The sequence below is a fragment of the Thalassophryne amazonica genome, chromosome 15, assembly GCF_902500255.1.
Source record: "Thalassophryne amazonica chromosome 15, fThaAma1.1, whole genome shotgun sequence".
NCBI lineage: Eukaryota > Metazoa > Chordata > Actinopteri > Batrachoidiformes > Batrachoididae > Thalassophryne > Thalassophryne amazonica.
The window spans coordinates 903,562-919,752 of NC_047117.1; the positions used below are offsets into that span (position 1 = coordinate 903,562).

General features: G+C 44.6%; 1 protein-coding gene across 1 annotated transcript in view; it reads left to right on the forward strand.

Annotated features, from left to right (window-relative positions):
- Window positions 1-304: 304 nt before the first annotated feature.
- Window positions 305-16,191, forward strand: part of LOC117527118 (son of sevenless homolog 1-like) — a 204,337-nt gene continuing 188,450 nt past the window's right edge. Inside the window, 4 exon segments of the mRNA XM_034189297.1 lie at window positions 305-1,025; window positions 12,130-12,255; window positions 15,358-15,489; window positions 15,566-15,730. Of these exon segments, the coding sequence (XP_034045188.1) occupies window positions 939-1,025; window positions 12,130-12,255; window positions 15,358-15,489; window positions 15,566-15,730 (510 nt within the window). The 5' untranslated portion in view covers window positions 305-938.

Consider the following 16,191-nt stretch of genomic DNA (forward strand, 5'->3'; position numbering starts at 1 on the left):
AGGTGTGACCGGGCCTTAACGTTTCAGTAATAATCTGACTATCAGATAGAAATGTGCTGTAGAAATGCAGCCCATTTAACATGGCTGCACATTTACTGAAGAACAAAGCAGACTTGGTCAAAGACATTGCAGCACTATTTTTTTCCAGGGAAAACTGAAGATTTTACGTCATTTGTTTGAATTTGAGTGCTTAACACAACGGGAGTGGTAACATGGCGGCTGTTCGGCCTCAGCAGCGTCGATCCGCGATCCGCCTGCAGTCACGCCCACTGAGGCGTCTCGCTCATGTACGTCAGGCGCAGCTCTTTGCGCATGCGCGGTGATCTGCAGAGGGTAGCGCGCAGCGCAGCAACAACAAGCCGACAAACAGGCGCTACGAGGCGGCCGTTATCCCGCTGAGTGCCTGCTGTTCGGTCCGGAGGACGAGAGGCCGCCGAGCGGACAGTTTCCGCACTAAGAGCGACCGTCAGAGCGTGAAGGAGGCAGATATCGTCCCGCTGGACCGTCAGCGAGTTCAGGGAAAATGGAGGTCTGGGACTGAAACACCATCCGGATCAGCCGCTGGAGTCGGAACCGCCGCCCGCTCCGTCCCGTCAGCCGGTTCTGATGGAGCTTTCGGGACTGTTCGAGGTGCTGCTCAAACCCACCAGCTAGCCAGCACTCAGCCAGTTCGGGGAACCCGGTCCGATACCGGCAAGTGCCCGGTTCTGTTAGCACGCAGCGGCTAACGGGTCGGTGCACAGAACAGCCCGGGTTGCTAACAGATAGCTTCAGGCTAACTCCTTAACAGATAGCGGCAGCAGAGCTAATGCCATGGTGGCAGAACCAGCTGCTGTTCTGGTGGACCGAACCGTCTGTGTTTCTTCTGCTGCTCTCCAGGCAGCTCGCAGCGTTCATGTAAGCCGGTGAGGCGGTCCGGTGCCCGCAGAGCAGCAGCCATGCAGGCGGTACCGCTGCAGTATGACTTCTTCAGCGAGGACAACGCTCCGAAATGGCGAGGCCTGCTGGTTCCGAGCCTGCACAAGGTGAGACACAGTCCACCCCGGTTCTGGTAGAGTACAATCTGAGACACAAAAATCACGGTTCGGTACGTACCTCCGTTCTGAGGTCAGGGTTCGGTTCATTTTTGGTCCAGTATGGGAACAAAATGCAAAACCTAAATTTGCTTGTTGTTTGATCATGGTGTCGCCCCCTGCCAGGTAAGTATTTGCTTGTTGTTTAAACCAACAATGTATTGTAACATACAAACAGGAAAATAAAATAATTGCAAAGTGCTGCCTGGTAATAAGTTAAAACAAAACGTTCTCAAATAAACGACAAATGTATGCAATATTATAAAAAATAAATTCCTAGTAAACAGCTTTAGTAAAGAGCAGCACAATGGTTCCAGCAGGAAGCCCTGTTCAATTTTATTTAACCTTCATATTTTTTTTGCCAGAAAAATTAACTTGTCCAAAACTCACACTCTGCGTATAAGGGATTTTTTAAAGAGTATTAATGTTAAAGAATCCCTTTACTTTTGTACAATTTATTTTCTTTTCTATCTCTTTCTGTTTATAATAATACTATGAATGTTACTGTGGCCTCAACTAACATTTCTTCTTCTTTGTCTTTCGGCTGTTCCCGTTAGGGGTCGCCACAGCAGATCAATCGTTTCCATCTCACCCTGTCCTCTGTATCTTCCTCTGTCACACCAACCACCTGCATGTCCTCTCTCAGCACATCCATGAACCTCCTCTTTGGTCTCCCTCTTCTCCTCCTGCCTGGTGGCTCCATCCTCAGCATCCTTCTCCCTATATATCCTGGGTCCCTCCTCTGCACATGTCCAAAACATCTCAATCTCGCCTCTCTGACTTTGTCTCCAAACCGTCCCACCTGAGCTGTCCCTCTGATATGTTTATTCCTAATCTTGTCCATTCTTGTCACTCCCAAAGAGAACCTCAACATCTTCAGCTCTGCCACCTCCAGCTCTGCCTCCTGTCTTTTTGTTAGTGCCACTGTCTCTAAACCATACAACATAGCTGGTCTCACTACTGTTTTGTAAACTTTCCCCTTCACTCTTGCTGATATTCTTCGGTCACAAATCACTCCTGCCACCTTTCTCCACCCACTCCACCCTGCCTGCACTCTCTTCTTCACCTCTCTACCACACTCTCCATTACTTTGAACAGTTGACCCCAAATATTTAAACTCATCTACTTTCACCACTTCTACTCCTTGTAACTGCACTATTCCACTGGGCTCCCTCTCATTCACACACATGTACTCAGTCTTGCTTCTACTGACTTTCATTCCCCTTCTCTCCAAAGCATATCTCCACTTCTCCAGACTAGACTCATCTTGCTCTCTACTCTCACTACAGATCACAATGTCATCTGCAAACATCATAGTCCATGGGGACTCCTGTCTGATCTCATCCGTCAACCTGTCCATCATCACTGCAAACAAGAAAGGACTCAGAGCTGATCCTTGGTGTAATCCCACCTCCACCTTGAATGAGTCTGTCATTCCGACTGCGCATCTCACCGCTGTCACACTATTCTTGTACATGTCCTGCACTACCCTAACATACTTCTCTGCCACTCCAGACTTCCTCATACAATACCACAACTCTTCTCCTGGCACCCTATCATAAGCTTTATCTAAGTCCACAAACACACAATGTAACTCTTTCTGTCCTTCTCTGTACTTTTCCAACTGTATTCTCAGAGCAAACATTGCATCTGTAGTGCTCTTTCTCGGCATGAAACCATATTGCTGCTCACAGATCTTCACCTGTTTTCTAAGCCTAGCTTCTACTACTCTTTCCCATAACTTCATGCTGTGGCTGATCAGCTTTATGCCTCTGTAGTTACTGCAGCTCTGCACATCACCCTTGTTCTTGAAAATAGGAACCAGCACACTTCGTCTACACTCCTCAGGCATGCTCTCACTTTCCAACATTTTATTAAACAATCTGGTTAGAAACTCTACTGCCATCTCTCCTAGACATTTCCATGCCTCCACTGGAATGTCATCTGGACCGACTGCCTTTCCACTCTTCATCCTCTTCATAGCAGCCCTCACTTCTTCCTTGCTAATCTCTTGTACTTCCTGATTTACTCTCACTACATCATCCAGCCTTTTCTCTCGCTCATTTTCTTTATTCAAAAACTCTTCAAAATATTCCCTCCACCTTCTCAGCACACACTCCTCACTTGTCAGCACATTACCATGTGCATCTTTTACCACCCTAACCTGCTGCACATCCTTTCTAGCTCTGTCCCTTTGTCTGGCCAATCGGTACAAGTCCTTTTCTCCTTCCTTACTATTCAACTTCTTGTACAGCTCGCAATATACCTTTTCCTTTGTTTTTGCCACTTCTCTTCTCGCCTTACGCCACACCTCCTTGTACTCCTGTCTACTTTCTTCATCTCTCCGACTATCCCAAAACGTTTTCGCCAACCTCTTTCTCCTTATGCTTTCCTGGACCTCTTCATTCCACCACCAAGTCTCCTTGTCTTCCTTCCACTGTCCAGATGTCATACCCAGTACTGTCCTAGCTGTCTCCCTCACCACATCTGCAGTACTTTTCCAGTTGTCCAAAATTGCTTCTCCTCCAACCAGTGCTTCTCTCACCTGCTCGCTAAATTTCACACAACAGTCTTCCTCCTTCAGCTTCCACCGTCTGATCCTTTGTTGAGCTCTCACTCTCTTCTTCTTCTTTACCTCTAAAGTCATCCTACAAACAACCATCCTGTGCTGTCTAGTGACACTCTCTCCTGCTACCACCTTATAGTCTGTGATTTCTTTTAGCTTGCATCTCCTATAAAGAATGTAGTCCACCTGTGTGTACCTTCCTCCACTCTTATATGTTACCCTGTGCTCCTCCCATTTCTTAAAGTAGGTATTCACCACAGCCATTTCCATCCTTTTTGCAAAATCAACTACCATCTGTCCTTCCCCATTCCTATCCTTGATACCATATCTACCCATTACTTCCTCATCACCTCTGTTCCCTTCACCAACATGCCCATTGAAGTCTGCTCCTATCACCACTCTTTCATGCTTGGGCACACTCTCCACCACCTCATCTAACACACTCCAGAAATCTTCTTTCTCCTTCATCTCACAACCAACCTGTGGGGCATATGCACTGATGATATTCATCATCACCCCTTCAATTTCCAACTTCACCCTCATCACCCTGTCAGGCACTCACTTAACCTCCAACACACTTTTAACATACTCTTCCTTTAAAATGACCCCAACACCATTTCTCTTCCTGTCCTCATCATGGTACAACAACTTGTACCCACCGCCAATGCTCCTGCTCTTACTTCCCTTCCACTTGGTCTCTTGCACACACAGTATGTCTACCTTTCTCCTCTCCATCATATCAGCCAGCTCTCTCCCTTTACCAGTCATACTACCAACATTCAAAGTCCCCACTCTCATTTCCACCCTTCTAGTTTTCTTCTTCTCCCGCTGTTCGTGGCAACGTTTTCCTCCTCTTCTTCATCGTCTTTGCCCAGCAGTAGCCCAATTTCCACCGGCACCCTGTTGGGCAATAGCACCGGTGGCGGACGTTGTTGACCCGGGCCGCGACTGATCCGGTATGGGAATTCGATTCTGAGTCTGCATAGTTGGGTTGGCTTGTTTTACGCCGGATGCCCTTCCTGACGCAACCCTCCTCATTTATCCAGGCTTGGGACCGGCACTCAGAATGTACTGGCTGCACACCCATGTGGCTGAGTTCTCAACTAACATTTAATGTTTGTTAATATATCTTTGTTAATAAAGTTTTGACACATTTTGGGAGAGGCAAAAAAAAGTGAGTAAAACCACCTTAAAAATATTTAGAACCACAAATAAACTTGATTCTTGGTTTGTTTATTTATTTTTGCCATTAAAATTGGCCATCACTTATTAAAATAAAATAACTTCTCAAGTCCAGGGCTTCTCAAAGTCTGTGGACTATTTAATCACAGCGCAGCAAATGAGGTCAGCAGGCTAAGTGAGTCTGAGTGAGGTTTGTGAGTGGAGGTATCCCTCCGCTCAGCGCTTTACAGGCTGCTGCAGGCAGCAGAGGAGGGGGAGACCCGCTGATACTTGGTGACAACAGAGACTTTCACTTTCAGCCACCAAACATTAGAAAAGTCTCCGGTAACTCCAGGAAAAGTAGTTAGATTTGTCGCTAGCCACTTTTGAGAAAATAAGTCATCAAGAGGGTTTGGAAAGTCACCAGATTTAGCAAGAAAGTCACCAAGTTGGCAGCACTGAATGTAAACACACTCAACACGAACTCACCTGTGAACACCCCTGTACTGAACTGAACGTCCCGTACCAAAACGGTTCAGTACAAATACATGTATTGTTACAGCCTTAGTCACCACCAGTTCTGGTAGAGTACAAGGTGAGACACAGTCGCTGCCAATTGTGGTAGAGTACGAGGTGAGTTACAGTCTGCACCAGTACCATCAGCGTAGAAGGTGAGGCACAGCCACCACCGGTACAATCAGAGTACAAGGTGAGACACAGTGGATGCCAGTTCTGGTAGAGTACAAGGTGAGACACAGCCACCACCAGTACAATCACAGTACAAGGTGAGACACAGTCGATGCCAGTTCTGGTAGAGTACCAGGTGAGACAAGTTCCAGTGGAGTACAAGGTGAGACATTGTTGCTGCCGGCTCTGTTCAAGTACAAGGTGAGACACTGTTGCCACCAGTACCATCAGAGTACAAGGTGAGACACTGTCGCCACCAGTACCATCAGAGTACAAAGTGAGACAGGCAACCCTAACATGCAAGTTCAGCACGTTAGGGTTGGTAAAAATGTTAGGAGTGGGGGGTAGTCTCTGAAGAGCTGAATTTCAGGACCTTCTTGAAGGTGGAGTGTGATGCCCCTACTCTAACAGTGTTTGGTAGGTTGTTCCACAAATTACAACAGTCTGGATTATCTAGTGATGGCAATTTCGAGGCCTCATGAACCAATGAGCCACTTCAACACAACTGGCTGAAAATTGACACACTGCTTCGAGGCGTTTGATACAGTTTGAAGGGTGACATCTGCTGCATTGTTTTGAGAATTACCCTGAGCGAGTGCTGTGACAAATGCTTGCAGTAATTCATGACTGATGTGGTTTGTCCTTGAAAAATACTAATAAAAAATGTCATCTTCATTATTGTGTCTGTCTTAATGTAATAAATAGTCCCTACAGATCAATCAATCAATCAATTTTTTTTATATAGCGCCAAATCACAACAAACAGTTGCCCCAAGGCGCTTTATATTGTAAGGCAAGGCCATACAATAATTATGTAAAACCCCAACGGTCAAAACGACCCCCTGTGAGCAAGCACTTGGCTACAGTGGGAAGGAAAAACTCCCTTTTAACAGGAAGAAACCTCCAGCAGAACCAGGCTCAGAGAGGGGCAGTCTTCTGCTGGGACTGGTTGGGGCTGAGGGAGAGAACCAGGAAAAAGACATGATGTGGAGGGGAGCAGAGATCGATCACTAATGATTAAATGCAGAGTGGTGCATACAGAGCAAAAAGAGAAAGAAACAGTGCATCATGGGAACCCCCCAGCAGTCTACGTCTATAGCAGCATAACCAAGGGATAGTCCAGGGTCACCCGATCCAGCCCTAACTATAAGCCTTAGCGAAAAGGAAAGTTTTAAGCCTAATCTTAAAAGTAGAGAGGGTATCTGTCTCCCTGATCTGAATTGGGAGCTGGTTCCACAGGAGAGGAGCCTGAAAGCTGAAGGCTCTGCCTCCCATTCTACTCTTACAAACCCTAGGAACTACAAGTAAGCCTGCAGTCTGAGAGCGAAGCGCTCTATTGGGGTGATATGGTACTACGAGGTCCCTAAGATAACATGGGACCTGATTATTCAAAACCTTATAAGTAAGAAGAAGAATTTTAAATTCTATTCTAGAATTAACAGGAAGCCAATGAAGAGAGGTCAATATGGGTGCAGATCAATCAATCAATCAACTTTTTTCTTATATAGCGCCAAATCACAACAAACAGATGCACACATACTGGTTATGAAAGCCTTTATTGTAGACTATATGTAGATTCATCAGTCCTCAAATAATATTTGGATGCAATGTGACGGGAAAAGTGAGAAAGACATGTGCTTCTGCAACTTGTGCTTATGATACTGTAATTTGTAAATTAGAATAGAGGGGATAGGAGACGGTGATTGTGCAACAATCAATTTTTATTCAAAAAAATCATTTCAACAGTGCTGGGCTTTAATTGGCTCCTCTTCTGCCTCACCACGTCTCCAGCTTTGGAGAAGACCCGCTCGCCAAAATCACAGCTCTTCAGTCACTCAGCTCAGTCTCTGATCTACCTATGAATATATAGTCTAACCTATAACTTGTGTTGATGTACTGTGTGGATAAATGTTGTATATGAATGGATGCCTGTTGTGTGTGGTTAGGTCCTATGTGTATGTAGTTAACTATACTAAATGAACTCTAAACTAGACCTAAATATAAACTAACGCTGTCCCTGTCATGTAGTAATTGGCAATAACACTGTCGCTAGCAGTCTCCTCCTCTCACAAACCCACAGTTTGTGCCGTGATTCAGATCTCATTTAAATACTTGGCGGGTCGTATTGACACGGCCAGATTATTCGACTTTCCCGCGAAGCTCGACACGTGGTGTGACGTAACGAGGCCTCGCTCGCAGTGGTCACGTGATGGGGGCGTGCTCGAAACGCTGCCCACCGACACTTCTGGTTCACAAAGCTCGATGCTGTGTCGAGCAGCCTGACTCGAGCTTAACATCACTAGGATTATCTTGTGTTTGGGGATGGCTTTGCCAGGAGCGCGGCAGTGGTGGCACAATCCTTCATGAGATCATTTAGGTAGACTGGTGCAAACCCAGTCGTCAGTTTACAGGCAAGCATTAGTAACCTAAATTTGATGCAGGCAGCCAGTGGAATTTGGTCAAGAGCATGGTAACATCTGGCATTTTGGGTTGGATCATCTGTAAGGGCTTCAGTGTGCAAGGCAGGCGGCCAGTTAGGACCCTGTGAGCAGCATCAAGGGTTTCCAACCAACTTTGTAGGTCTGTGTGTTTGTATTTTGTGGTAAAAGTTGCCAACATTTGTCTGAAATAGGAGATTGACTGGTCCTGTCTTGGCTCCATCAGAACCCAAAATGTCAGAGTTAAATTTTTGCACATCCAGTGAATGAATCCTAAATAATCTGCTTTAAACTGGTGTTAAACCAGTTTAAAGTGGTTCAGACAGGTTAATTTGTAAGGTGAACACATGAGAAGACAGAGGGGTCACCAGCCCTGCTCCTGTAGATGGCAACCTGCACGTTTGCCAAATCTCCCTGTTCCATCTTCTGCTAATTAACTAAATCAGGTGTGCTCGGCCAGTCAGGAGCTGGGAAACACCAGACTTGACTAATCAGCTGTGGTTGTAGACCTGGTTTTAGGGCATATGTTGGAGATGTCACCTGTCACGTCTGGGTCAAAGGACGGGCAGTGACGTAGTATATCTGAATTGTGTCCCTACTACTCGCTCGCTTACTTGTAGTAGGTACTGCAGTGGCAGTTGCGTACTATATTAAGTACATACTCAGTATTTGGGAGGATGGAAAAGGGGCCGGGTTGGTGACCTCTAGGACCAGGGCGGGTGACCCTTGTTTTAGAATGTCTGCTTTTCTTTACTGGCATTTACATCTAAATGTGTGAAACAATATAGCAGAAAAAGTTCTGCACGTCAGTCATTTTTCTGTTATGGCCCAGTCACACGGCACTTAACGAAGGGCAAAGAAGCCCTGACGAAACAAGAAATCTGGACTTTCGTTGACATGGTTTAACCTTCGCGCAGCTTCGTTCCTGCAGCTGGCACTTCGTCAGGATTTTTAAACTGTTGAAAAATTTGAACGAAGGGCAACGAAAACCTCAGTTCGTCTGTTTTGTTTTGCTGTCGTTCTTGATGTTTTTTAATTGTTTGTTTAGTTTTTCTCATGTTATTGTTTAATTTGACTTCGTTGGAGCAGCTGAATGTTTTCACACAGTGCAGAAGCCGGTTTGTGAGCGTTGAGGCTGCTGCTGCTTCATGTACCGTTGGAAATTACAGGACAAACTCAGCCTGCTTGCTTGGAGTTTTTTTTATCTGTGTGGGGGGGCAGCTTCAATGGTCTCAGGCACCTTACATAGGGAAGAATTAATCTTTTGTGTGGATATAATTAATTATTTTGCCACAAGCAACTGTTGAATTTGAAACAACAAAACAGTGGTGTAATTTCTGACGGTACTTGAATGCAGCAGCAGCAGCTCCTGCGTGTGCTTATTATTTTATATTAAATATAACAATATGAGTGTAGGAATGATCCAGTCCTTCTGTACATGTGGCAACAGGTAGATGAATCAAAATGATATAAAGAGCTGTTCTGGAAGGAAGAATTCACGGTGTGGATCAGTGATCAGCTGGTGGAAATAACCGCACATGTGAGTCAATGCGCGCGTTCACACGCACTGATTAATTTACTGCTCTGATATAGTCAATCATCTTTACACTTATATTTATATTTATTCCCTCTTTTGACAGTTTTCTGTTATAAATCAATGTATATGGCTTAAATACAGTGATAGAGCAGTGACCACAGCACACTTTTTTTTTTTAATTGGAGCAAGACGGAGCGCGCAGCGTGTCGACAGACAGTGTGGATTCTGATGATGATGGAGATGATCCCTCTTTTGTTCTGGACGAGGAACCAGAGCAGGTGGTCCATCGACATGCACACAGATCTCCACAGCTTCTGTTTGCAGTTTCTCCAGGACTCAGGCACTATGAGCTCTGTTCCAGCGCCGAGTCCTGGAACTCAGAGATGCAGACACACACTGCTGCAGCTGTGGCTCCAGGTGCGTTTCGCTTAAAGCATCAAGATTGTGAGCTTCAGTTTTGTTAAGTTCCTCTTTCGTCCCTTTTGCGCTCTTGCTTCGCAGATTGTTCGGTGATAAAAGCTCTTTCGTCCACCTTTTCTCAACGAATTGTGACTTTTTTTTAACTTTTTCCCTTCGTTCAGGAATCGTCGTGTGCCATGTGACTGGGCCTTTACATACTCAGCTTCGTGGTGAAATGGAACACGGTTATATTTTCTACAAGAAGACATTAGGAGACTCGAGCCTCGATTTGATCCGTTTTCTTGTGTGAAAATCCTTCTTTTTTTCACCATGAAGCTGGATAAAGCCTGGTTCACACGACAGGATTTTAAAATTATCTTTAGGTTTCCAAAACCTGAGAGACCACACACGTGAAGATAAAAAATCATGGATCTAACAGGTTTGGTCGTACAGTGTGTGGTGTTCAGCCACACGGTAATAACAACAACACCACACACAAACAGATTTAACACACGAACATTTACAGTTCAGACAGGAAATCTCGCCAAAATCTCTCGAGAGTAAACGTGACATCAGAGTAAACAAACGGAGGTACTTTGTGGACTATTTAAAACGGAGGGAAAAACGATTAAAAAAGGAAAAGGAAAGGCGTTCTTTAAAGAAGTGGAGACAGCGCGACCACCTGACTTTCTGGTACGGACTTTTCCGCTCCGTACGTCCGTCACCTCGCTTTCTGATTGGCTGCACATCACATTCAGCAGGCTGTGAGCTCGTTTGTGGTCGGAGGACACAACACACGCTGCGATATTGGGCCAAAAAAAAACATGTTGAATATCCCCGATTTGCAATCAGAGTGCTCCTGATGCCCTTCCGAGCAGATCAGAGCGCTCTGAACCCACCACACACGACAGGAATATCTGATAAGATTATCTTTGATGTCATCACGATTGTCGGAAGGGGAAGATCGGGTCCGATATCGGCCTAATTATCCTGCCGTGTGAACCCAGCTTAAGAGATGATGAAACAGAAAAAGGCGAGGTTAATTCAGGTATTTCCTCACAAAATATTATGACCGGCGTGTGATATGTGCACGGGGCGGGGTCACTTTGATTGAAGATCTTAGCGGGGGCCCATACTTTAGCACAGTGTTCTTTTTGATTTGATTTTTATTTAACTCAGACCATATTGTAGAGATTTGATTTTGCTGTCCAGGGATACATTTAAAAACTTAAGTATGAAGAAGTCCATTTTTTTATTTTTTTATTTTTATTTTAAATGTCATTTAAAATGATCAGTGAGCCCCAAATGTTTTCATAACTAAAATTCCAAAGCTAAAATTCAAACATGTCAAAGGAACTCATCAGAACAGGATCATTGAAAAGGAAGTTGGTCACCGGGTGCCGGTGTCGCAGACCGAACGGTCCACCCCTAAAAATTGGTCCACCTTTTGCATCTGCGCATGTGTCATTTCAGACCACAGCAGCACTTCTGAGATGGAGTCTCTTCACCCAAAGCAATCAAATGGATTAATGTGATTGTTAACCAACAGACGATGAAGGCAAAACCTCTTAAATCATTCTAAAGTCAGTTTTAAGTGAAACGAGGTGAAATTGAAATGTCCGACACGCAGTGAATGCATCAGCTAGCAGCTCGTTTAGCTGCGGCGCTCTGATCACTTCCGCCGCCTTTTGTTCTGAAATAATGATGAATTTATGTGGAAATGAGTGTCGTACTAAAGCTTCAGATTTCTGTCGCTGAGATAAATGATGACTGGAGGCAGTTTGAAGCAGAAACGAGGTGAAAATCCGTGAAAGGCGCCATCACCACGTCATCGAGGGGGCCGATTTTTAGGGGGACCGTTCTGTCGGCGACACCGGACTGTGACTGTTCCTAATGGTTGAATTGTGTCTAACAGTAATTAGGATGGTTAAAGGCGGAGGATAAATTTAGTTGCTGTACAATGATAATAAAGTTAATCAGATATTTTTAGGCAGATTCAGCTCAGTGATCTCACACATAGTTTTGTATTTTGGCAGAACAGTGCCCCCAACCTGCTAAAGGGCAGAGCACGTGTTGGTCATAAGGAAAATGGATCCAGCAAAGATTATTGACAGCAGTTAAGTTGAAAAGAAAATGTTATTGTTTTCAAGAAGCTGAGCTGAGAACTTCAGACCTCTGTCCTGTGGAACGTGCCAAAGGAAACATCTGGTGAATATCTGTAACCTTTACAGAATGTTCAAAAACTCTTTCGTGTCTGTGCACGCTGCAGGTACTGCACCAGGTGCATCCAAACCTGGTGTCCCAGCAGGAGGCGCTGCAGTACATAGAGGAGCTGATCCTACTGCTGCTGAGCATGTTGTGTCAGGCTCAGCCACGCAGCGTGCAGGATGTGGAGGTGACACGCACACACGCATTCCATCTAAAACCTTATCGTGTTTCACCACGTTGCATCACAGTGTTACACTCCAGAATTCAACCTCATGTCTCACCTACTCAAGTCACAAACATGTGCTCGATAAATCACTCTCAGCTGTTGCTGCGTCAAGCTGCAATGTTACGCTCCGTAAATTCCGCTTGCATTTTGCCTGTTATATTTGTGTCAATTCCACACACATAACATGAGTCCTTTTCACACTTTGTTGGATTGTCACATTTCTGCTGAAACCTTTCAAGCAGGGATAGGGCCGAACCGATCCAGTGTCTGTATCGGGTTCTGATACCAATGTAATTCACGGATCAAAAATTTCCGATACAACAACCTGCAGAGTTTTTCGATCCAGGAGGTGTGCGCGCGCTGAAACATCTTGCTGGCTGCTCTGCTCGGCTGACTGCGGAGTGTGTGGGAGCTTCCTGAACAGAGGCATGTCTCAATGAAATGTGGACTAATGAGACACACCTCCGTTAAGAAAATCCCTTCCACAGTTTGGAGCCTGCTAGCAGGTGAGCATTGAGGAGCACTGATGGTTGCTGACCAACTTTTCATCACAACTAGGAAGAAGGGTTCAATGATTTACCCAGACTGACTCCAAATATGAGTAAATTAAATACTTTATTTATTTATTGGTTGTTTTTGTGGCATTTTGGAGATGTGCTCTGTCTTTAAAATGGTACATGTACTCAGGGAGGGTGTGCCATCTGGTGTTCAAGAAACTTCAGCCACTGACCCAACAATGGTGCCGTATACATGTACGTAAACATGTATGCCATTAATCAGATTTATTTCATTCTTTTACATTTGCACGTTTCAGCATTCTACAGAGCTAATTTCTTGATGCAAGAGAGAGACAGAGAAGGGGGAGAGAGAATTGCAGAATTCTGTAAATCCATCCTCTGTGTCCAACGGAAAACACCAAACAGCGCACACTGAGCAGAATTAGGATGATACCCACTAATTATTAAAGTTCAAAAGAGAGCAGTGAGCAAATTAAAACAGTGACCCCAGTCTGCTCCATAACAAAGCCCTGATCCACGGAGCCCCCTCAGCCCGCTGGTTCTGGGACTCTACATAAACACAAACAGAGCCCCCAAACACAAACCCTGTTAGACTAAACCAGATTATAAGAAAACACAAAGAAAACGCATTGCAAAAAAAATCAACCAAAACCAGAGTAAACTGTAATGCTGTTTGTCCCTAAACAGACAGAACTCAGTGGCAGAATACCTGAGCACTGTGACCAACCCAAAGCTCAGGAAATCCTTGACCACGTACAGACTCAGTGAGCACAGCCTGGCCGTGGAGAAAGACTGCCACAGACAGACCTGGCTCCCCAGAGAAGACAGACTGTGACAGACCCACTGCTCACAACACCAGGTGGACAGCGACTGCACTTCATGACCACCTGCCCGCTGCACCAAGACATCAGAGACACAGATCACAAACACCCAAACAGCCTCTGAGACCAACATCGACAAACTTCACTATCTGCTGGCTGAAGGACAACAAACACAGCAGCAAGGTTTGAGACACGAAAAGAAGGAACAACGGACACAAACCACCGTAAACCCAAAACAGGACATTAAACTGCTACGTCACTTTATCTACGTATCATATAACACACTATATAGGACAGAATATTTTTACACAGAAAACACAAATTTTACTGTTATTTCAATCCCACATCTCCTGTTTACACATTTATTTACTGTAGAATATTAACTGGATGTAGATCAACTTCATTTGTATTTAACACTTGATTTGATGATGTAAACGTATGTTTCCCATGTCAGTAAAACTCCACTGAAATGAAATTAAATGTCTTTTCTCTATAAAGTCTTTGCTTTTTTTCCAAGACCTGCTATTTCTCATCAATCTAGATTTGGTTGATTTGATTTATTTTTTTTTTCTTGATTTGATTTGATTTTTGTTTCTTCACCCCAGCAATTGCATATGAGTACATGTACCATCTTGAGAAAGGAGTGCATTTCCAAAATGCCACAAGAAACCACCAAAAAAATAAATAAAGGTACTTAATTCTTTCACCAAAACATCAAATCTATGTTTGTATCTTAGATGTTCTTTCTGGCAAATTGTAGCTGAACTTTCAGGTCTTCTTTTTCAGAAAATCGTCCTCTACGCCACTTCCTCATAAAGCTGTATAACTGGGGATACAAAATATCCTCATATAAAATCAACAATAATGATAATAATAATATTAAAGTAAACAGGGCTCTGGTATTGGAATAGTATCGGTTTCGGCAGATATCCATATAGGGATTGGATTGGAAGTGGGGAAAAAATGTGGATCGGTGCATCCCTATTTTCAAGGCACTATTTTGTATCTGTTTTTTACTTCAGTATGGATGAAGATTATATTCAGTACTTTAATGTTTCCCATAATCCCCTTGGCGGCACCCGTGCTTCCCAGAATGCACCGTGGCACCAGAAGAGTTCCAGCGTCTCACAGCACATCTAAACAATGGCTAGTGAGGACGTGGATGGCGTTGATCCAGCGAGTTCATGGGCGATGATGATGATGATGATGACACGTTCTCCCAAGTTGAGAGGGTTGTCTAGAGGAGGTGCAGCACCTGTGATGGACTTCTGCTGTGCCCCTATTTTGTCTTGTTGTCCAAACTGCACAAGGTGTGTTTACATTGTGCCCTGAACTGGAACTCTGCTGAAACCGACCTCTTGTGTGAGTCACAGACCATGAGACGGCGCAGGATTCACACAACTGCGAAACATTGAATGGGCTTTTGGAGTCTGTGTGTTTGGTAAGAACCAATTGAGATTTGCCACCATGAAGTCAGAATGTTCAGTTTGCATCTCTGGAACAGTTGATTAAAATGAACCACACCACAGCCTTTAGCGGTAATTAATGCTAGCTCGCATCTAAAGCTAATTGTAATAGGCAAATGGGTTGATGTCACATATGATGCACACATAAAAAGAGGCGGCGGTAAGAACAGGTTGATGTTTGTGAGACTCGTGGCATTGTTGGAACAGTTACTGAGTGTTGACGTGTATGCTGTACCGTCTGTCTGCTGTCCACCTCAGGAGCGAGTTCAGAAGAGTTTCCCTCATCCCATTGACAAGTGGGCGATCGCCGATGCTCAGGCTGCCATTGAGAAGAGGAAGAGGAGGAACCCGCTGTCTTTGCCCGTTGACAAAATACACCCACTGCTTAAGGTTTAGCAGCTGCTTAGCAACGCGCCACTGCAGCACCTCACACAAACTACATTTCCCATGGTACCTTGTGTTTCAGGAAGTGCTGGGCTATAAGATCGATCATCAGGTGTCGGTGTACATGGTGGCTGTGCTGGAGTACATCTCTGCAGACATTTTGAAGCTTGCTGGAAACTATGTGAGGAACATTCGCCACTATGAAATCTCGCAGCAGGACATCACTGTGGCCATGTGCGCCGACAAGGTATTGTTCGTTTCCCTTCCATCCGCTGTTAATGACATCTGGCTTCACATGTGGCATCACAATGTGTTCATCCATCAGAGGCACCAGCCACCACTGAGGTTTCAGTGGTGGCTCATTTCTGTTAGCTACGTAGGCCTAGCTAGTTTACAGTTTTCCAAATAAAAATAGTAATAAAATTTAAATATTTAAACCAGAAACTTGCTAACCTTAACCAAAATGTCTGTTTGAAATAATCATAGCTGGATGAAAACATTATTTATGCGCTTATTGTTTTCTGCTTGCAGTACCTTGATGGTGATGTCACTTCCTGTCTTCCTCTGCACATCGTTCACTTCTTTGAGTGGCAGTTAAACTAAAATGTGGTGTTTCCTCTTTTGACTAATGATTGTTATCTGTTGTCTGATGGACAGGCCGACATGGAAAGAGGAATAATGTTTGAAATAGTTATCTAGCTACAGGAA